The 22,840-nt window shown below is 37.3% G+C and overlaps 2 protein-coding genes and 1 long non-coding RNA gene across 10 annotated transcripts in view; 2 read left to right on the plus strand and 1 right to left on the minus strand.

Annotated features, from left to right (window-relative positions):
* Positions 1-15,071, plus strand: part of agla (amylo-alpha-1, 6-glucosidase, 4-alpha-glucanotransferase a) — a 26,084-nt gene extending 11,013 nt beyond the window's left edge. For all 4 annotated transcript variants that reach the window (XM_079612420.1, XM_079612418.1, XM_079612417.1 and 1 more), the window contains 21 exons: positions 658-821; positions 907-1,008; positions 1,105-1,260; positions 1,938-2,088; positions 2,839-2,963; positions 3,258-3,370; positions 5,469-5,603; positions 5,873-6,003; positions 6,886-7,022; positions 7,445-7,578; positions 8,003-8,178; positions 9,584-9,686; positions 9,965-10,190; positions 10,610-10,721; positions 10,807-10,942; positions 11,074-11,186; positions 11,504-11,715; positions 12,162-12,259; positions 12,353-12,440; positions 12,531-12,664; positions 13,023-15,071. In XM_079612420.1, the coding sequence (XP_079468546.1) occupies positions 658-821; positions 907-1,008; positions 1,105-1,260; positions 1,938-2,088; positions 2,839-2,963; positions 3,258-3,370; positions 5,469-5,603; positions 5,873-6,003; positions 6,886-7,022; positions 7,445-7,578; positions 8,003-8,178; positions 9,584-9,686; positions 9,965-10,190; positions 10,610-10,721; positions 10,807-10,942; positions 11,074-11,186; positions 11,504-11,715; positions 12,162-12,259; positions 12,353-12,440; positions 12,531-12,664; positions 13,023-13,140 (2,864 nt within the window). In that variant the 3' untranslated portion in view covers positions 13,141-15,071. The remainder of the gene's footprint in view (positions 1-657; positions 822-906; positions 1,009-1,104; positions 1,261-1,937; positions 2,089-2,838; positions 2,964-3,257; positions 3,371-5,468; positions 5,604-5,872; positions 6,004-6,885; positions 7,023-7,444; positions 7,579-8,002; positions 8,179-9,583; positions 9,687-9,964; positions 10,191-10,609; positions 10,722-10,806; positions 10,943-11,073; positions 11,187-11,503; positions 11,716-12,161; positions 12,260-12,352; positions 12,441-12,530; positions 12,665-13,022) is intronic.
* On the minus strand, positions 14,739-15,540 carry LOC306998394. Its single transcript, XR_013797555.1, has 4 exons — positions 15,403-15,540; positions 15,174-15,271; positions 14,933-15,071; positions 14,739-14,862 (listed from the first exon to the last, which is right to left on the minus strand). It is a non-coding gene; the product is annotated as an uncharacterized lncRNA (long non-coding RNA).
* Positions 15,541-15,885: 345 nt separating this feature from the next.
* LOC306998393 (putative defense protein) lies at positions 15,886-22,838 on the plus strand (the record flags this gene model as incomplete). Of its 5 annotated transcripts, XM_079612431.1 has the most annotated exons (7): positions 17,046-17,759; positions 19,092-19,121; positions 19,474-19,561; positions 19,837-20,029; positions 20,745-20,869; positions 21,085-21,179; positions 22,604-22,838. In XM_079612431.1, the coding sequence occupies exons 4-7, from the start codon at positions 19,837-19,839 to the stop codon at positions 22,836-22,838; spliced, it is 648 nt and encodes a 215-aa protein (XP_079468557.1). In that variant the 5' UTR covers positions 17,046-17,759; positions 19,092-19,121; positions 19,474-19,561. The 5 variants fall into 5 exon arrangements, with proteins under 5 accessions (XP_079468555.1, XP_079468559.1, XP_079468557.1 ...); XM_079612429.1 differs by lacking the exons at positions 17,046-17,759; positions 19,092-19,121 and adding an exon at positions 15,886-15,920; XM_079612433.1 differs by lacking the exons at positions 17,046-17,759; positions 19,092-19,121 and adding an exon at positions 15,892-15,920 and having other exon boundaries at positions 19,510-19,561.
* Between the last annotated feature and the right edge of the window lie 2 nt (positions 22,839-22,840).

Here is a 22,840-nt window from a genome sequence, read left to right on the forward strand (position 1 = left end):
TCATTACTCCACATGATCCTTCAGAAATCATTCTAATATGCGGATTTGCTATTCTGAACTGCCTGAAATGAGTCGTCAGTAATTCCAGTCTCACTTCCTGCACAAACGTATGTAGGTTTGTAAAAAAAAAAAAAAGCATAATCTCAGCCTATAGTCATCATTGGCTGCCTGCAAGCAACGTCTACTTTGACCTGCCCTCAAATACTGTAGTTGTAGCTGAGGCATGGAAGTGTTTGGTTTGTGTTGTCGACATGTCGAGATAACAAGACGCTGTTTTATGCACTGTAAAAGTGAAGCAACTTCGGCTCAAATTGGTAAAATTGATGCCATTGTTACTGTTCGTTTCACTTTGTATACAAATGCTGAGGAAGCTTTCGCAGCTGAAATTCAGATGTGTTAATTGGCATTTCGTTTGCAATTTGACCAATCACAACAGACTTGGCCGTCTGACCAATCAGAGCAGAGTAGACTTGGAAACTAGGAGTTTAGAGCAACAAAATCTCCAAAGTAATCTCCCAAAAAAAATGTATTACTTTGGATGCATGTAAACCTGATGTAGGAGACTTTTAAATAGCATAATAGGGGCACTTTAAACTGATGGAGTATTGATATTGATATTTTGCATTGCGTTACTTGTCATTCCTTGTGTTGTCGTAGAGGCGATGAGCGCAGGAGATAGTCATGAGGAGGGCAGGCTGGTGTACCGGTATGGAGGGGAACCAGTAGGGGCTTTTCTTCAGCCCAGTCTCAGGCCTCTGGTGCCCAGCATTGCCCACGCCATGTTCCTCGATGTCACACATGATAATGAGTGCCCTATTCAGGTATAGCATTTTGAAGCACGTTGAATTACATTAATGTTGATGGTGCTTCTTGAATGAGTTCTTATATTGATGTTCTGTGTTGTAGGTCCGCTCTGTATATGATTCACTGTCCAGCTCTGCTGTTGTTTCTATGGCCTGCTGTGCCACTGGTAGCACCAGAGGCTACGATGAGTTAGTGCCCCACCAGGCAAGATATCAACTTCACACGGACTCACAAAACATGGATTGAGTTCCTTTTTTTGAGTACATCTTGAAAGTCCTTCTTTTTTGCCTCTACCATCAGATCTCAGTGGTTTCAGAGGAGCGCTTTTATAGCAAATGGAATCCTCAGGCTAAGCCGTCATCCCCTGATGAGGTCAACCTGCAGTCAGGAATCATCGCCGGAAAGCTGGCCCTCAATCGACTACACCAGGAACTGGCTGCAAAAGGCTTTAACCAGGTAAATGCAGCCCTGGGGGTCCACAGTGATGGTAATGCGCGGAAGAACCCACTTTTTGGCCTTTTCACACTGCAGGAACTGGGAACGTATTTAGTTATAGAAATGCCTTTTGGGGGGACTAAATTAGCTCCTACTTCAGGGTAGGGTCTAACCCAGCACAATAAGAGCTACGAGTGACAAAACTGTACGTTGATTGGCCAAACGTCACACACCGACATATACTTACTCCATGAACTAACTCTACGAACATGGAAAACAGGGATAAGACATAAGCATACAGAAAGCTAATGTTAACGCCATTTACCTGTCGCCTTGCATTATGTTCTTTTCTCAGTCTCAGTGATATGTAGCACTGCAAGTTCTAAATACAGTTACAAATAAATGGTATTAAAATAAAAATGCAGAACAAGTTTAATCAATTAAAGCTGTAACTAAATAAACCATTGCTGAAACTAACCAGCTAAATAAATAAATGTTAAATATTTAGAATTTTTTTATATAGTATTTTATGCTATATAAAAAAAAATGCTAAATCGTATATACAATTATGAACTAGAAATAACCTGAAAAGAATAGAATACATTTGTAAGCACGATTCAAATAAAAACCAAACTGAAATTCAAAACTATAATGTCCATTGACAAGCTTTATCAATATGTCTTTGGGTCTTTTCTTAGGCGTTTGTGGACCAAGTGGATGAGGACATAGTGGCGGTCACCCGTCATTGTCCCAGCACGCACCAGTCAGTGGTGGCTGTGTGCCGCACTGCTTTCAAGAACCCCAAACACCATCGCTATGCAGATGAGGTTCCACCGATGTGCATCCCAGGTGTGTCACAGGCTCACTGCTCCTTATCAGAGATGCTGAACCTTCTTTGTGTTTAACTAGATGAGATATCCTCTCTCACTCGCTCTCACTAGCTACGTTCACATGGATACCTTTTGTTTGAATTCATTCCAATTGACTGCACGAATATACCAGAGTTTCTCGCTGTTAGTGCATACTAACCATTCTCCAATATTTCTTATTTTCTTTGTTTTAAAGAGCAGACAATATTTATGTATTTCGTGTCCTGAATAGGAGACGACGAGCACATGAACCGTTGTGCCGTGCTGCTTATGTTTATCAAGCAGTTTAAACGCCCTTTCCCGCGCTCAAAACAAGGCATCTATGGATGAGAGCAACAACAGCTCGTTCCGCACGTAATACTTCATTAAACCATTTCTACATCATTGCACATGCACAGTACTTTCAGTTTTCGGGTTTCAATCCCATCCAGTGTTTACATTTCCTCTCGATCGAATTAGAAAAGGTTTAAACCACCCCTTACTATCCGAATGAAATTTTAACCGGATTTGGCCAATTCAATCCGATTGACGTGGTTACATGTGACTTTTTTATTTTATTCCTGTGCTACTAGTTTTATTACACTCGGATTATTAGGGTCAATGTAAATGCAGCTACTGAGATTAGGTTCTGGTATCTGGTTTTATTCTGTCTCTATTATGTTTCCTTTGTACTTAATGCCTGACTGGAAATCAATCTCTGAAATCTCTTGGAACAAATCCTCTCTCACAGGTAAGATAGAGGAGGTGGTGCTGGAAGCGCGTACTGTGGAGAGGCAGACGGGCTCCTACAAAAAAGATGAGAGGAGCATTAATGGCATGCCTGGGTACACGGTGGAAATTAAAGAGCACATCCAGGTAACTTGAGTGCTGTGAGACCGCTCTAATTATAACCGTTCTAAGCCGACACAATGGCCTCAGCAGAGAGCACTCATTCACAAAAAGGTAAAAGCTCTATTCCTACAGCCCTCAAAGAGCTCTCGTTTCATCTCAGCAAATTGTTTTGGTAAACCTCCCCTTTCCTGCCTGGTTGTAAAAGTCTGCCGCCTGGACATGCATGGCCTTTTTATTTGCTGTACTGTCAACACTGCACTAGTTAATCTTATCTTTTGGTCTCAGAGGTTTCTTTTGTTTGCGTCTCTGTCTGCTCAGCTGAAGGACAGCAAGGTGGTGCGGCTGGCTGGGGTGACGTCTCGAGGGCGCAGTGAATATGTGCAGGAGATCGTGTTTGAGCAGCTGACGCCTGGAAGCGTTATTGCTTTCAGGTTAGACTTCAACAGCTTTACTGTCCCTAAATCGATCTATGACAGTGGTTTTTTAAATGGTTTTACATCAGGATTTTGCCTAGATTTTGCACTGGACATGAAGTGGTGATGCCAAAATTGTGTATCATACAAAAAGTAAATAAAAAAAGTAAAAAACGGCGCAATTCCAATAGGGTCCTCACACCATCGGTGCTCGAGCCCAAAAACAACTTGAAATGTATTTTTATTAATATGAACTGCATAGGCCTGAAAATATACAAAGTAAACATGTAATAGGCGAAATGGGACAATATTTATATAATAGGACGGCATTTATACACTGGTATTGACATGAAATTGTTTTCCTAAACACTATTTAAAATAATTTTAAAAAGTTTAAATGGAGTTTGATTGGACACATAATCTTTAATGTCAACAACAAAGGACTGAAAGTGTTTTGGAAAGTTTGGGGCTGGTAAGATTTTCAATGTTTTTTAAAAGAAGTCTCGTATGCTCACCTCGGCTGCATTTATTTGATTCAAAAATACAGTTAAAACAGTAATTGTCAGGTGTAGTTATACACACGAATGTTTTCTATTTTCATATTAATATATTTTAAAATGTAGTTTATTCCTGTGATGGTAAAGCTGAATTTTCAGCATCATTACTCCAGTCTTCAGTGTCACATGATCCTTCAGATTTATTCTTATATGCTGATTCAGTGCTTAAGAAACATTTCTTATTATTATCAACAGTTGTGCTGCTTAAAATTTATTAATTATTTTTATCAATAAAAATGTTATCAATACTGAGAACAGATGTGATGATGAGTTGAGTTGAACTTTATTGTCCAGTCTGTTTTCACAGAGCGGAAATTTATCTTTGACACTGCGACATACATTCACATTAGCTTACTGCTTAAAAAACATCACACATCAACAGCACAAATACAAAATTAAACACTGAAAGTAAAGAAAAAAATAATACTAATATTGCCAGCCGTTCTAGGCTGTTTAACTTAAAACACTGTACGATTTAAGATAATCACTGCCATTGGGAGAAAATATTTTTTATAGACGTTTCTTCTAGCCAAGGGAATTTTTAGTCTACGCCCAGATGGGAGCAATTCAAAAGTAGAGTGAAGAGGGTGTGTATTATCTTTAAAAATCGCAATTGCCATTTTTCCCATAAAATGATCAAACAAGCCCTGAATTGGCTGTTGTTTGTGTTCAATAATCTTATTTGCTTGATTAATTATTTGTGAGAGTTTGTTCTTTTGTTTTAATGTTAGATTGCCGTACCATGAAACAATATTATATGTGAGAATACTCTCAATCATTGATCGATATAACGTAGTTAGAGTCTGCGAGCTAATATTAAAACTTCTCAGTTTCCTGAGGAGACCCAAGCGTTGTCGTGCTTTTTTATGAATGTACTCTACATTACTTTCTTACTGATGGGTTTAATGAATGGAAAGTTTGAAAAAAAACAGCATTTATTTGAAATAGAAATCCTTTGTAACATTATAAATGTCTATTTTTTATTTTATTTATTTTTTTATTTTATTTTTTAGAGAAACAGGGACATCGTACAATAAACATTAACCTCAAAGGGAGAGATGCATTGTACCGGGTTTTAGCTCAAGAGCTAATTTTCACCCGTAGTCCCTGGGCAGGCTGATGTTAAGCTAAGATACATGAAAAACTAATAAAATGTCCAAATAAAAATGTACAAAAGGAAATTTTCACACCTTTCATATACATACCTTAGAACACACACTTACATACACACATACATATATCTGGTCACATGTGGGGACAAAATTGATTTAATTAAAGCCATTTATTTGCCTGGCGTGTGAACGTGTAAGAACTTGAAGAGTCTACTGTAACTTTTGATCAATTCTTGCTGATTTTTTTTTATCTTACTGACCCCACTCTTTTCAATGGTAGTGTATATATATATTTTATTACTTGCATTTTATAGTTGTTTCCTGCTATCCACACTCAGCTGATACAGTGCAGACTCCTCTGACCCCACCACTGACCTATGGAAAAAAGTTTTGACTTCTAATTCAATTTATTTAGAAGTACGTAGTGAATATGTCTTTGTTTCTCAGGGTAAGTCTGGACCCCAAATCCCAGGAGCTGGTTGGTGTGTTGAGGAACCATCTCATTCAGTTCAATCCGCTGTATAAAGCAGGAAGTCAGTCTGATCCGAACACACCCGACATACTAAAGAGCACCCTGACACAGTGAGTTCACACTAACAATTTCATCTTTTGAGTTTGAGTAACAGTTTTTTTTTCTTCTAATAATCCCAGTCTAGATCCGTTCAGCACATTTCCACTGACGCTAATGGACATCCCGTTCCTTTTTTTGTTGTGCTTAATAGCTACTGCAGCCTTATAGTCTTTCTGTCCCCCATAGATTTTCTTTCTGTGCACAGAGGACTGAACGTGAATGTTTTGTTCATTGTTGAGGAGTTCTGAAAATGCTTTTTGGTGTTTCTCCTCCACACCAGGATTATGTCTAAGATGACTCTGGCTGATATGAACATTCTGCTGTTTCGCTGTGACGCAGAGGAGAAGGAAGACGGAGGGGGCTGCTACAACATCCCCGACTGGACGCCACTCAAATACGGTGGTCTGCAAGGTACAGATTGTATTTAAAAGGACTTGTTTTAAAACTTTTGTTCAAAAGGACAATTTACACTAGGTTTGTATTTTGTGCAAATAAATGCTTTTCCGTTGTCTTAAACCTAAAAACCTTTTTGATGAAATCTGAGAGCTTTCTGTACTCTCCATTTACAGCTATGCTACTGACAATTTGACACTTAAAAATAAAGAGATCGTAAAACTAATCCATATGAATTGATCAGACTGATCCATATGAATTTAGTCCAAATTAGTCCAGAGGCACGATCACTTTATATGATAAAAAGATTTAATTTATGCTTTTTTTATGTTTTTTTTTTACATGTAAACATTCATCAACTCGCACATAAGTTGTGGTAAACAGAAGCTCAAGGATATTCGCTTGACGTGCGAGAACCAATGAGGTTCATTCTCGTGTTACGCAGCACGTTTGAACTTCCGCAGGACCAATGAGGTTCATTCTCGTGTTACGCAGCATGTTTGAACTTCTGGAAGAACCAGCGAGGTTTGTTCTTTCGCGTCAAGCAGGTTTGGTTGAGCTTCTGTTTACCGTATGTTCGCCGATCAATGTTTAAATGTAAATAAAAGTCTAAATTAAATCTGTTCATCATATAAAGAAATCGAGTCTCTTCAGAAAATTTTGCTAAACCGCTCAATTCATGTGGATTAGTTTTACAATCTCTTTATGAACTTTTTGAAGCGTTGCGTAGCTGTCAATAGAGGGACAGCAAGCTCTCAGATTTCATCAAAAATATCTTCATTTGTGTTGCGAAGATGAATGAAAGTCTTACGGGTTTGGTACGACATGAGGGTGAACTATCCCTTTAAATAAATCACAGTAACTGGCAATAACTGCTAGATAACAATTTCACCCACACAGGTCTGTTGTCGGTGATGGCAGACATTCGACCCAAAAACGATCTTGGCCACCCGTTCTGTGACAACCTTAGGCAAGGGGATTGGATGATCGACTATGTGAGCAATAGACTGATGTCACGCGGGGGCACACTGGCCGAGGTGAATGAGTCAAGCTATTAAAATAAATACTGTATATACCTGATAATCTCAGGGTGTTATCTGCTATGCTTTGGGAAGAGCCAGAGTTAAAAACTGCTGCTCCTACTTTTAAATCCAGTAGTTAAATTTGGGTAACACTTTAGTTTAGGGTCCAATTCTTACTATTAACTAGTTGTTTATTAGCATGCATATTACTAGGATATTGGCTGTTTATTAGTTCTTAAAAAGCACATATTAATGCCTTATTCTCTATGACTATATTCTGCATCCCTAATCCTACCCAATATCTAAAAGTAACAACTATCTTATGAACTATTAATGAGCAACTATTAATGAGTTTGCTGAGACAAAAGACATAGTTAATAGATAAGCTAATCTAATCTAAAGTGTGACCTAAATGTGTAACTCTAATGTGTGCTTAGGTGGGTCAGTGGTTCCAGGCTATGTTTGCTTACCTGAAGCACATCCCTCGCTACCTCATCCCCTGTTATTTTGATGCCATCCTGGTTGGGGCCTACACCACTGCACTTGATGCAACCTTCAAACAGATGTCAAGGTCAGTGTCTAAGCAAGAATGATCATCCTGGTGTTTGTGTCTATCCTAGCCCATCCTCAACTTGTGATTCCACCTTCAAAAACAACCATAGTATAGGGTTTGTGCATCAATAATGAAAACAAACAGTTCAGTTCAGTCATGAAACTCTTGTGAGGAGCTGATTGATTCTCCTAACCCAGCAACCAATCGATCTCTATTTCCTATCTTATTTAGCAACCTTATTTATTACCATCACAACCTGGTCCAGCTCAATACTGTGTGACATGGGAATGTTCTTTAGCCCTCCTCATCCTCCCCAGCACCACTTGTCTAGATCTGCTATGGGGTTCTACATACTTTACCCTCCAGAAGCAGAACGTATCCTAATGCCTGTTATTCTGAACAGCATTGCAGATCTAGATCTATTATTGTGTGTATGTGTTAGTTTTGTGCAGAATGGCTCATCTTTTGTGAAGCTGTTGGCTCTGGGATCGGTCCAAATGGGTGGCGTGGGACGATATCCAGCTCTTCCACCTCTCTCACCAGCCCTGAGTGATGTGCCTTACCGACTCAATGAAATCACTGAGAAGAAGGAGCAGTGCTGTGTCTCCTTGGCTGCAGGTGACTCTATAGTTACCCATAGACTCCTCAATATGTCACAAGTTGCACAGGTCACCAGAGTAAATGAATTATTAAGTGTTGCTAGCCGAATAGCCAGAGTGTCTGGGCTGCTAACATAGGATTGTAGGTTTAAAGGGCACCTATTATGACATTTAAAATGTTCCTAATGTTGTTTAGGGAGTCCCCAACAACAGTTTTACATGCATGCAATGACAAAAAACACTTTTGTTGTCGTATAATATGCATTTATTTTTACCTGATTTGCTCACTGACTCCCAAATGAATCGTTCAACGACTCATTTTTCAAACCCCTCCTTTGCGCGACGCTAATCTGCGTTGATTGGTCAGATGACCCAGCAGTGTTTACAGAGATAATACTTATTGTTTAACACGGAGTACAATGATGCTTTTATCAATTAAATTGTGTTATAATAATTATTATTGTCCACTGCTTTGTAGTTTGTAGTAAAAAACTAAAAATAAGATAAAGCATGTAATGTTATGTTAGCGAGCATAGCCCAGAGTTCATATTGTAAAAGCACAATCAGTCTTTGTTTGCGTTAGCCCGATGCATAAACATAACGTTTTTACAAAAATAAAAAAAATAAAATGCAGTTACGTTACTACGAGATATTACTCTATTCTTTAAGACAACGACAAACACTTCACATAGGCTATCTCAATACAATTGCCATTGAAGACCTAGAAGCTAAACGGTGCTTACACAACAAACAAAATAATTATTAAGCATGCTACATAAAATATAAAAGCAAAAAATTATTAATAACACTTACAGGTTGTGATACGGAGGAGGAAGCTGATGCAAATACACTTGGAACTGAACCTTCCTTCAATATCAGCCGGCTCGCGAATCCCAGTTTGAGTGCATTTAAGTTGGTAAAGCAATCGTCTTGAAAATGGCGTGAACAAAGCACAAGGCTCGGTACACTTCTGTGGTATAGTTGTATATATGAATTGTAGCCACTTAGTCTTCAAATGCTCCTCCTTGGGCAGATGAAAAAAGTTTGCTTTTGAGTAGCACTTCAGAACACAGCGTCTCCCTGATATTTTCCCTGGGCTTGGAGCGCAATAAGTGGGTGTATCGTATTCAAATAACTTGACAAGTTGACGTCATCTAGTCAGAGAAGCTTCGGTCTTCTAACGATTCATAAAAATGACTCCGAGTCGACTCTTACTTTTGAAAGACAATAACTTTATATACGGTGCACTTTCATATTTCAAACTTTGCAGGATGTTTTTGTTCACTTAGATCTATGTTACACACTACATGAAAGGTACATTTCAAAATTCCATAATAGGTGCCCTTTAAACTTAACTATGACCAGGTACATTGTTTAAGCCCTGTGTTATCATTCTTGGCCTTGATGATTTCCTCATTCCATAGGTCTGCCACATTTCTCTGCTGGGATTTTTCGCTGCTGGGGTAGGGACACGTTCATCGCCCTGCGAGGACTGATGCTGGTCACCGGCCGTCACCTGGAGGCCAGGTACTGAATTCAGTTCATTTCTTCAGCAATCAACTGAGACCAATGTGAAATATGCATAAGAATCTTTAGGCACCTCACAATTTCATTTTGATTGAGGGACTTATCAGGGAATTATCACTCCATCTAGAATCATTTGAGAAAGATTTGTGATGCAACCGCTAATGGATTATTTTCCCCTTCTGCTAATATGGATGACCTTAGACTGAGAAAAAGGAAAATGATTTTATTCTTGATTGACTAGTAGATTTATTTCTGTTTCTCTTCATCCTGCTTTACAGGAACATCATCCTGGCCTTTGCAGGCACACTGAGACATGGCTTGATCCCTAACCTGCTGGGAGAGGGTACAGGGGCCCGTTTTAATTGCCGTGATGCAGTGTGGTGGTGGCTGCAGTGCATTCAGGACTACTGTACCATGGTGCCCAACGGCAATGACATCCTCCAAAGCCCCGTGTCCAGGATGTTCCCTACAGACGACTCAAAACCCCTGACACCTGGCACCGTTGTGAGCACACCACCAAAAAAAATGTGTTTTCTCTGCCAGTATTGATTTCCACTAAAATATGTTTCAAATGTATACATTTAGCCTTAAAGCAGGATAGATCAATCTAATATGCTGACTTTTGTGTTAAAAAAAAAATTCTTATTCGTATCAATGCTGAAAACAGTTGTGCTGTTTAATGTTTCTGTGAGAACCATGATACATTTTCTTCATGATATTTGATGAATAGAAAGAACATTGATTTGAAATAGAAACATTTTGTAAGTAACAGTCTTTGCTGTAACATAATTAAATGTATCCTTGCTGAATAAAAGTATCAATTTCAGTAGTCATTCAAAATAGACCATTTAATGCACTCTATTCATATTTAGGCACTGTTAGCCAGATGTCACCAGTATTGTTTTGTTTTGATGATGCCACAGGATCAGCTGCTGTATGAGGTCATTCATGAGGCCATGGGGCGCCACATGCAGGGTATAGAGTTCAGAGAGAGGAATGCCGGACCACAGATTGACCGCAACATGAAAGATGAAGGTAAAGCCTATTGAAATCATTTTTAGACTTTTTTATTTTATTTTTTGAAAAATGTATTAATCTGTTTTATTATGAACTTTCTCAGGCTTCAATATAGTGGCCAAGGTGAACCCCGACACTGGCTTTGTGTATGGTGGAAATCGGTTTAACTGCGGGACCTGGATGGACAAAATGGGAGAAAGCGAGAAGGCCCGCAATAAAGGGATACCGGCTACACCCAGGTATGCACTGAAATCTCTTAAAGCCACAGATACTCTATTTATAAGACACCATTTATAAGTGGATCTATTTTCTTTCTCACATTCTATGTCTGTTCCCATGATTGAATATGACTCTTTTGTTCCTAATGCAGAGATGGCTCAGCGGTGGAAATAGTGGGTCTGTGCAAATCTACATTGCGCTGGCTGGTGGAGCTACATAAGAAAGGGCTCTTTCCTTACAATACTATGACCATACACAGAGACGGTGAGCTCAGATGTCCCAGACAGTGCTCATAACATTAGCTTTGTTCCAAAACTTAGTCAGCTGCCTACCTAGACAGCATTTTAAGGCATCATCAAGCACATTCCCAATGCAAGTGATGTTACCTTCTAAGATACCTTTTATCATTTCCTCCAATTATTTGTTTGTGTATATTGTTTGTGAGCATTTCAAATCATAGGATGCTGCCTTTGTAGACAACAAGGCAGCTCACTAAGCTTTGGAACAGAGCTAATATTTGTGACCGGTTCATTCGGCCATCCAGAATCTTTGAATCACAAGTGTTTCTGTTATACATGCAGGCAAACAGCTCTCTGTGTCCTATGAAGATTGGAACAGAAAAATCCAAGTGAACTTTGAGAAGATGTTCTATGTGTCTCATGACCCAAATGACCCCAACGAGAAGCATCCTGAGCTGGTCCATAAGCAGGGGATTTACAAAGACAGCTACGGAGCCTCCAGCCCCTGGTGTGACTACCAGCTCAGACCCAACTTTACCATTGCCATGGTGGTGGTGAGGATTCCTTCCAAATGTAACACACTAGGACTTGATCAGAACTAAAAGATCAAAATCACTTCATTTTGTGTGAACAGGGGTGCCGTAATAGGGGGATCATATACTATGTATAAATGTAATATAATTTATTTGCTTGTTTGCTTATTTATGTGATTTTTTTAACATTTGGTTTTATCCTAATCTTTAGCATTATTTAGAGCATTTAGAATCATTTACAGCTATTTTTGTGTTTTATGTTCATTTGATTTTATATGTTGCATCAAAAAATACTTACCGGTAGATCAGCAGTTTATTTAAATGAGATTTTAGGTCAAGCCTTTTATTTAAATGGGCAACATGCTGAGTTTTTATATGGGTAAAAAAAAAATGCCATAATGCTCAAAAGGGCCAGTTAGTTACTAAAAGTTTGTAATTTGTATATTTCGAATGGTTTCCCTTCCCAGGCTCCAGAGCTGTTCACTGTGGAGCGCGCTTGGGAAGCACTGAATGTTACAGAAGAGAAACTGCTTGGACCTCTCGGGATGAAGACCTTAGACCCAGAGTGAGAATGTTTTCCTACCGGCTTACATGAATTATACTGCGTTACCTTTATCCCTGTTTCCTGTGAGTGACTCAATGTCATTTGTTTGAATAGTGACATGGTTTACTGTGGTGTTTATGACAATTCTCTGGACAATGACAACCACAACCTTGCCAGGGGCTTCAACTACCATCAAGGCCCTGTAAGATCCATATAGTACTACTTCATCAGCACATTTTCAGCTTTTCAGTCTAAGGGATCACTTACCTTTCTGTTCATTTACCCTCATCAGGAGTGGCTCTGGCCTATCGGTTTCTTCTTCCGTGCAAAGATCTACTTTGCTAAGAAGTTGGGCAAAGACACTTATGACAAAACAGTGTATTTGGTGAAGAATGTCCTTTCTCGCCATTATATCCACATGGAACGGTAAACAATTATTGCTCTCCGAAGCAGTGAACAGTATTTTCTCTTAACTATTTTGTTGAACAAAATGGATTTTTTAATTACACAACTAATTGCTGGTATAGTGCAAATATTACTTAAACAATCTGATATGTAGTAAATCTCGTTAAAGTTCGTAAAGATAAACACCTGTTCAATAATCCAATTAAAAGTGAGTCATTTCAATATCGCTGTAGTCCTCAAAATGCGGTTCAACAAACGGCTGACCGTTTTAAATGTGAATGGAACAATAAATGATTATAAAAACAGATGATTAAATCTTATGCTGTGTTTAGAGATCTCATGTCTTCTGGATTTGATATATCTGTGTTTTGTTCCGCAGGTCATCCTGGAAGGGACTGCCAGAGCTCACGAATGAGAATGGCCAGTACTGCCCGTTTAGCTGTGAAACTCAGGCCTGGTCTCTTGCCGCTGTGCTTGAGATTCTTCATGACCTGTGAGCAGAGATCCTGTGCAATCTTGTGTCTGCTCTTTACTTTAACAGGTCTGAGGACATATCACCTCCCTGAGCTACAGTGTAAAGTACAAGACAATGTGCTGTACTTCCAGTAGTGTCAATAAGACATTTCCTTGTTCTGTCTTCCCTCCCTCGTCCAGCTTCTACTAGACTATTAGAGACTGTGAATGTAGCAGAATTGAGGCGCATAGTCAAAATGTTGTTGTTATTCTGTCAGAATATTCAGATCTTGTCTAGTATGACCTATAATTAACCCATTGTTAGTACTGTAAGTTAATGTGTGTCCTTCTTCTTTGCACACAAACGTCTTTCACGCTGCTGTAAGGTTAGGATGCATCGTTTAAAACTCAAAAAAAAAATTTGTTTGCATGTTTGAAATGACTGAATATTTAGGAAAAATTAAAAACAGGGATACATGTGAAATAAAAAGGTTTAAAGACTGAGTCTCTGGAAAATGTTATTTTTTTAAGTTACATTTTTTAATTCAAAAAGCAGAGACATTTTTGTTGCCAACTATTTATTTTATTACATGTTTAACACCTTAAGCGGCACCACCTTTTTTTAAATAGACATGAAAATGCACATTCCGAACTTTAATGGTTGTAATTCAAGAATGCTTTGGAATATGTAAGATTGGTCTTGTTTTAAAGAAGACATTTTGGCAGATTTTTGTAGAAGTGAAATAAATTAAGAAAGTTACCGGTAAACAGAAAAAAGTTATAGAAGTTTGAGTTTATGAAAATTTACAATGTTACAATTTTTATTATTCTTATATTATATAAAATATATATTTTCAAAACCTGGAGGACTCTAAAAATGAAAAAGCCAAAAATCTGAATAAGTTGTGTTTCAAATTTCAGGTTGATATCTCAAAAAAAAAGCTTTCAGTAAAATTTTGTTTGGGCAGTACCAAACTTTTTCACTAGTTGACATTACTGCCCATATAAGGGCGCCTCCATTTCCATATGTTGTTTGAGTGATCTGAACCATTATTTTTACAATTTATGAAGTAGACATCCTATTCAGAAGTAGTATTGGAAGTTTGGCAGATTTTGAAATAAATTCAACCTCTAAGAAACATAAAAAGAACACGTATGTGCATTATAGCTCGCTGCCACATCACAAATGGTGAATCTATTATTTTTTTCTTTATATTTAAAACATTTTCAGACCTTTTTTTCTAAAAGAATTGAATGGATGCTATCTTTTGAACTCTTGGCATGAAAACAAACTGAGGTTTCTACAATTCTTTCATGATTTTTCATGTTCATCACTATTTCAAAATAAAGGTCTGAACACGCCTTAGGAGTATGAAAATATTCTTGTTGCAAATTGATAAATTACGGCTCCTCTGTAACTTATCTTGAAAATCAGTCACCAAATATGTAAACTAGAGATTGTAAGCTTTCAAATGATATATAGTTTGTCAAGATTAGTTCAGGTTTATGATATTACTGTATTATGGATATTACAGTATTTATGTAATGGCTGTGGCCGGCCTATGCCAATATAAGGGGTTACAGTATTCACATACTCCACAATTATTGCATGGCTATATTCTATAAATACTAATATTGTATCGTCAAGTTTTATTACCTTTAATCTAAAACATCAGAGTTGAACAAAGGTTGATCGAAGTACATGTTAGTGCAAGGAGAATCGCAGTGAGTTGCATCGCACTCAAATGTGTGTTTTTGCAGGAATTCTGTCAGGAAAAAGAAAACATTCAAGCACCTGATGATTTGAAAATGAGAAGCATGTCTCTGAATACTCACTGGTAAAGTATGTTGAGAACCAGCCGGTGGTCTTGTTGGAGATGTAGTGTTGTTTGGAGGGGACTGATTGTCAATTGATCGAATTGTTGAGCTGTTCACCATGGTCCAGAAAACAGTGTAGTCTCTGACAAATGTCACACTGTAAGGGCATTCAAATAATGGAGAATTATGATCAAGGAGTTTTAATCATTTAAGAGACTGCAAAGTATAATTTGGCTATAAACGAGTGTTAAATGCATACAAAAACTGAATATCAACCAGGGAGGTGTTTGTCGGTGCTTCCCATGTAGCCTCAAATTGGGATTCCTTGACTGCAGAAGCTTGGCTGAGAGTTGAATTCTGAGGGCCAAAACCAGAGTGTTTCCATGACTCATGCCTCCTTTTAGCATTAAAGCAGCTAATATTTAATGCAATGAATCTGAATGAGCAATGTAATGCGTTAACTCCATCTTAAAATAACAATAAAGCACCTCTATATTAAAGCAGTTCAGGGCACGGGATTGGACGGTATTTATTGATGTGAAGCGTCCCACTGCAGTTTTTCCGTCCACCTCTCGAGCCTGTAACATGAAGCCTTGGAATTCTGAGGCATTCTCCGCCGCCTGCAGGGTTACTGAGAGTTAAACACATAGACAGTATATAAGAGGTTAAACACGGAGATGTGTGTTGACCTCTCCAGGCCTGTCAGCGTAACTCGAGTAGACCCCTGCTGCTTACATAATCATGAGCTTTTCATTATTGGGATAACTGCAATGGTAGTGATGTGGTATAATGTGAAACCATGAAATTACTCTTAATAACGCAGCGCAATTTTAAGGTGTTATGGTTGAAATACAAATAAAAGTCTTTAAGAAGATCCCATGAAATAAAGAAAAATTTAGCTTTTAGTCCATATCTGTTAGTTTTGATGTCATCTATAGACCTTAGTTATCCTGCCTCTTTTCAGCGCTGCGCTCTGTCTTCCGGTTTGCATTTCCACAGCATGAAGGTAAGATCTTACAGATTTATGAATGAACCGCTTGTTTTAAAATCTTCTTATGTAATGACATCCCCTTCAAACATTACAATGGTCATGATAACTTTTGCGAAGTCTACGATAAGTAAATCCACTTCACCAGCGAATTAGTACTCGTTGACAGCGATGCCAAACACAAAATTCTAAAGATGGCCGCACGCTTGTTTCTCTAGCCGCGCCTAAGGTCTACATGATCGTGTAAATGTTGACAAATTCAGTTCAAACTCAAAATTATAAAGATGGCCGCTTTTTGTTTCTCTACATGATCGTGTAAATGTTGACAAATTCAGTTCAAACACAAAATTATAAAGATGGCCGCACGCTTGTTTCTCTAGCCGCGCCTAAGGTCGACATGATCGTGTAAATTAGAGATGCGCGTATGGGCTATTATTTCATCCGCAACCGCATCACAAAACTCATCATCCATCAATAATGCCGAGATTAATTCAGTATAGAAATGCAGATATCCCAAGTCTCCCGGAAGTTCCAGGAGTCTCCCGCATATTGATAGCGGCTCACTGATCCCCGCGAATTAGTTAAAATCTCCCGGAATCTAGAACGAGAGCGCCCGCGAGATGAGACTGTGTGTTCCAAACTATTTTTTTACTGGCTATGGTTCAAACCGCGTAGCGCGTGCACGGCAGAGAGGGAGAGCGTGTGCGCGCGGTCTCTTGCTCTCTCTCTCCCTCTCTGCCGTGCACGCACGGGCTATGTAATTCCCCTATTTTCTTTTTTTGGATGTAGGTATTGTCAGATAACAATATTTAACAATGTATACATATATTTTTCATTTGATTGGTTCAACCGCCCGCCACCCGCCCGAATTTAATTAAAATATAATTTTTCGTCACGTCATCCGCCCAAACCGCGGAGTCCGCGGCTGTAACCGCCAACCACGCCTCTCTAGTGTAAATGTTGACAAATTCAGGTTTAGTTGATATGGGCATTTACATTTTTTTATTTTTTACAAAGTTGTAAATAAAAGATTGGCTATTACAAGAAAATATGGTAACACTTTATTTTGATGGTCCATTTTAAACATTCTGTTCACTATCAATAACTTTGCAATTACATGTCAACTAACTCTCATTAGAGTAGCCTATTAGTAGACTGTCTGCTGAATATCTGCTAACTCTTTATTGTGATGGTCCTCCAACAGACATTCTACTGACTATATGTAACTTTGCAACTACATGTCAACTACTTCTAACCCTAACCCTACCAGTTTACTCATACTCTACAAACACTCTAATGAGAGTTAGTGGACATGTAGGTGCAACATTACTTAGTCAACATAATGTGTTAAAGGGACCATCAAAATAAAGTGAAACCGAAAATATTTTTTTCTGTCATTCTACTTCAAAATGTCACATTTAATTAATGTCACTTGCCGTGTCTTTGTAATTATTTGTGAAATTTATAATGGGAAAGTCCCTCCCTTAATATCAGCAGTTTGAAACTGTGATGAAACTGAAGTCTAATTGGCAATTTTTTTTAAAGGGACAAGCCCTTTGATATGTCCTGCCCAAACTTCCTATTTCAATAGGAAATACATCATAGAAAACTGTGCTTGTCAGTCTTTAAAAATCAAATTTATTTAACAAAAGGGTTACCAATAAACCTAATATCTAAAAACCTAAAAAAGAAGCAGCAGTTAGAAACTGCCCCTCACCAGTGATGGTTTGTCCTGGTGTGAATGTGGTGCTGTTCACAGAGACTTTGTAAGGAGAGCTGCTTGTCTGGGACTCAGAGTTCGAGTGATAGGGGATCATGCTTTGACAGGAATCCTCCACTCGCCCATCAGGGAAAGATGTAAGCCCCCTCACACACACACACAAGAGCAGGAGAATGTAAACGTGCATCTAAAAAAACAAAAACAAATGCTTATCTAACAGATTTGATTGATTGATCAAAAAATATAGATGTAATTTCAGAAATTAATTGCAGCCGTAATTACATGCAGGTAAATATAAGTACAGTGTAAAAACGTGTCCTATACACAAAAAGTGTATTGTAACAAATCATTAATTTAAATGTTAGTACTTAGTTAAAGACACTTTTTGGTAACACTTTGGAGAATATGGTTCCGTCGTTATAATGAATAACTACACAGGAACACACGAGTAACACAATATTAACATTCTAACTACTATTAACTAAGCTCTGATGAATGAATTAGTAAGTAATAGCACTCAGTTGAATGGGCTTGTTCACTATTAACTATTCAGCAGCTACTATTATTTTCATAACTCCCAGAGGACAACTAAAAACTACTAAATACAGGCTCATAGTCAATGAGAGTAATGCACAAAATAAAGATCATGTAACGTATAGTAATGACTTAAGTATTACCAAATCCTGAAATCAAATAAGGAATGACTTATTTGGAACAGTATTCTAAAGTGAAAAGCATGATAAGTATTTTTAAGCTATTTGTTATGATGCTGTGGAACCAATAAAATATGTTTAAAAAAATAATAATTGCATGTTCTTCCGCTGTAAAATTCTCATTCAAAGACAGCAAAGTAAAACCTACCGTGTAAGAGTGTGAAGTTTGCTTCTCCAGAAACAGAGTTGTTTGAAGGCTCTTTATTGACAGTAGTAAATTTCAATCCCATATATACAGACTGAATACAGATTGAATTGCATGTGGGTGTAAAAACTCTTTTGTATTTGTGAATGTGCATGAGTAAAGTGTGTCGCAACTTTATATTGTGTTCTAGTTTTCCCATGTATATTTATTTCGGTTTTGATTGGGACATTGACTCTCATTCATTTAGATTTAGAGCAAAGTTTGATTTAATCTATTATTCAAACAAGTCATTATGCTGAGTAAAATTGATCTTAAAATCTTTATTTTTAATACAAAATTGAGATTATATTTTCAAAGAAATAGTAGTTGTTATTATAAACCTCCTAAAAAAGTATACACCAAACAGTGTGAGTGTGAAAGTGGTTTAAATAAGAGTTCTTGCTTGGTCACAGTATGTGCAGATGGCAAGTGTTCAGGGAAAGAGAACGAGTGGGTGGAGCTGAGGGATTTGATGGAGTCTACAAATATATATATTTATATGGTACTGTATAGTGTTCTTAGAAGCTAATACCGTAGGCGTTTTCTTTTTTCTTTGGTTACATGACTGAAAGTGACCCAAGAAACCTGGCAACCAATTTATGGTAAATATAATAAAGCAGATTTCTTATCACTTTTATTTCCAATAATAAATATGTATGTGTAACGTGGATACAATTTATGATGCACATTCAGGCGATCTCTGTTAGTTTTAGAGAAGCACTCCACTCCACTCATCCATTTTTACACATTTAAGAAGTACAAAAGACATGAAAGAGTGGATATTTATGTAGAAGAGAGGCAAATGTTTTTTTCCCCTCATAATTCAAATATCCACTTTTATTTTTCACAATTCACCAATTTTTTTACCTCATACATCACATATCCACTCCCCTTTCTTTATTGTTTTATGATAGCAATAATGATGTTTTTTGCATTTACACTCCTGTTCTCAAGGACATATAAATCCCTCTTCTTCCTGACACAAATCAGATAGTGACATTTTCTGGAAAGCTGCGCAACATTGCTGTTTGGTTTTGTTAAGGTTGGTAACTCTTGGTTAAAACATTTATTGGTACAAAAATAGTGCACTTAACTTTATTGTTTTTATTAAAATGTCAATAATTGTCATTAGGAATATTTATACTTGCTATATGCTATTCAAATTGAAAATCCATCTTTTTGATTGATCCTGTTTTAGATGCATGTACAGTTTCTCATCCTTGTTCGAGAATAGTCCTATATTGCAAGAAAATGTATACTTGCTATCTATATGCTATTAAAATTGAAAATCCATCTTTTTGATTGATCCTGTTTTAGATGCATGTACAGTTTCTCATCCTGGTTTTTGGGCTGAATCTTCATGCTCTAACGGCGTTCCCTAATGGACAGGTGACTCAGGCATGCATGTCTATGACTCCTGAACATGGGACTAACTTAAGCTCTTCATTAGAACCTCCATATACTGTCACCTCAGACGCCTCAAGCTACACAGATGGTCAGGTGATCACAGGTTAGTGACAGCTATTCATCTTGTACAAGCATGCATAAATGACATTTCATTAAACACAATCTGCAAACACATGCTTTTCTCAGAAATAACCACATTTTTACGGTAACACTTTACAACAATGTTCATTCGTTAATATTAGTTAATCTACAATGACCTGACAATGAGCAATACATTTGTTACAATATTTATTCATCTTTGTTAATACAAATCCAGCTTGTTTGTTCATGTTAGTTCACAGTGCATTAACTAATGTTAACAAATACGACCTTTGATTTTAATAATGTATTAGTAAATGTTGAAATTAATAACTAAGATTAATTAATGCTGAAGAAGTATTGTTCATTCTTAGTTCATGTTAACTAAGGTTAGGTTTAACCCTATTTGTAAAGTTTATTGTTCATTCTTAGTTCATGTTAACTAAGGTTAGGTTTGACCCTTATTGTAAAGTGTTACCACTTTAAGCAACACTATAAAAAATACTTTTTTTTTATCAATTTGGCTGTACAACTAATTTAAACTTAAATGATACTAAACTTAAATAAATCTAGTTGAATCTCGTAAACAAAAAATAAGTTGAAATTAAACAATTTTTAAAATAAAATTTGTTACATTATTTTGAGGATTTTTTTCAGTGTGGAGTCTTGTAATCTTTTGTATTGGATGTATGTGTCAGTTTCCCTCAAGTTCACAGTTAACATCACTGTTTTATTGTCAGTGACACTACAAGCAAATAATACTGGATTCAAGGGCTTTCTTCTTCAGGCCAGGGATGAGGAGGGTCCAGTAGGAACTTTCACACTCATAGGAAACAATTCTCAATTACTCTCCTGTGGAACCGAGGTAAAATTTCATTAAAGGGACAGTGAACATTCCTGTCATTTGCTCACCCTCATGTCATTCCAAACCTCTATGACTTTGGGAAGCTTCCTTCATTAAAGAAGTTTTGGCCTTGCATTACATAATTATAGCCTAAAGTGACTGGATACATATACCAAAGAGGGAAGGAAGATAGGATTGTCCTCGTTTTATGTGAACCAGCATACTCTGTCTTTCAGGGCTCAGCTGTCAGTCATAATTCCAGGGATGTCAAATCAACTATTGTGGCTCAGTGGAAAGCTCCCAACAGTAACAACACAGATATTCACTTCAGGTAAAACTTATTAGAGGCCAAACACCAAAGGTGTGTAGGCACCTATCTGTTATTGTTCCTTCTTCTTCTTCTTCTGCTCTTGAGTCTATGGCAGCCCATAGAACGGCTTGCGTGAAAATTATGAAATTTGACACTAATAAAGGACAGTCTCAACATTAACCACGGCAATTCTGGATTCTCTAACTCAATCCCTTAAGCACCACCAACTGACTTTTGTTTACACTAATAACTTTTGAACCATAAGGCTATAAATAAAATAAAAATTCCTCTGATTGGCTCAAGAAGATTCGATTGCACGTCATGCAAATTATATCATTTTCTGTCATGAAAATTCTTCTGCTATTTGGAATTTTCTGAGAAACCTTTTTCGAACTTGTCCAACACGGTTCGTCCAATTCTCACATTGGCTCAGATCATCTACAGACCATGCAGACAAAAATATATTAAAAGCTTTTTTGATATATCTCCGCATAGTTTATTGCAATGAATCTTGGTAAATGCCATCACAAGCATGACCTGAGGCAATGTTGTACAGCACAACATACTGGTTAGGAGATATAAAAAATGGCTAAGTTTACTTATACAGTTTGCCCAAAATATCCCAAAACGGTTCTCTTTTAAATTCACTGCAGCATACCGAGTCCAACGATTTTCCCATGGCCATTTTGAAAATTGTCATAAAATGCTTTATTTTCTGAACACATTAGTGTATCGTCATGAAAATCGTTATGTGTCCTGAAGGTTCTCAAAAAGGTTTACCAATTATAATGATATTTCAAATAATGCTAAAAGCTTTTGATTAATTTTGCCTATTTTAATTAAACTGGTCTTGGTAGATTCCATGAGTCATACCGATCGAACTTGCTGTCCGCCATTTTGAATTTACTTTTTGAACTCATCCTAGATTGTTGGTCTGATTTTCAAAAAAGAAAAGAAATAATAATAATAATAATAATTAATGAATAATATGTATATATATTCTCTCAGATCATCTTTAGACCATGCTGACCAAATGTTATTACAAGCTTTTTGGTTGAACAAACCGTTCTTGAATAAGCACATCAACGAAATTATGGCATGGTGCCAATCTGATTCTGAGGCTGTATCTCTGCTATGCTTTGGCATATTGACACCAAACTTTGTATGCGTCATTGTCTCCTCACAGTAACCACACAACATCAATTTGGTAACAGCGGCCCCTATTGGTCAAAAGTGATTAGCAATTTAATAATATTTCAAGTGATTAATCATATTTCAAGCATTTTTAAACATTGCATTCATAATGCAGCAATTGAGGATTCTCCCTTTGAAATGACACATTGAAAGATGCTTTCAACAAATAATTATGACATGCAGTGCTTTTCAGGTAAATCATTTTTCCTGCTGTCATTGCAAATGTAAATGGATTTAATTGTTTTTTGCAGGGCAACATTTGTGCAGAATGTCTCTCTCTTCTGGGTTGGTGTTCAAAGTCATCCTGTTAGATTTCTGCCAACAAATCCTCCAAACGTGACAGCCTCCCCACCGAACATGACAGTCTCCACAACCAAAGTGACAGTCTCCACAACCAAAGTGACAGTCTCCACACCCAACCGAACAAGTCCATCAATATCTCTCACATGGTGTCTTTTTTTTCTACCTCTGCTGGCAATTATTTAAAA

Source organism: Phoxinus phoxinus, assembly GCF_949152265.1.
Source record: "Phoxinus phoxinus genome assembly, chromosome: 5".
In the NCBI taxonomy this organism is placed as follows: Eukaryota; Metazoa; Chordata; class Actinopteri; order Cypriniformes; family Leuciscidae; genus Phoxinus; species Phoxinus phoxinus.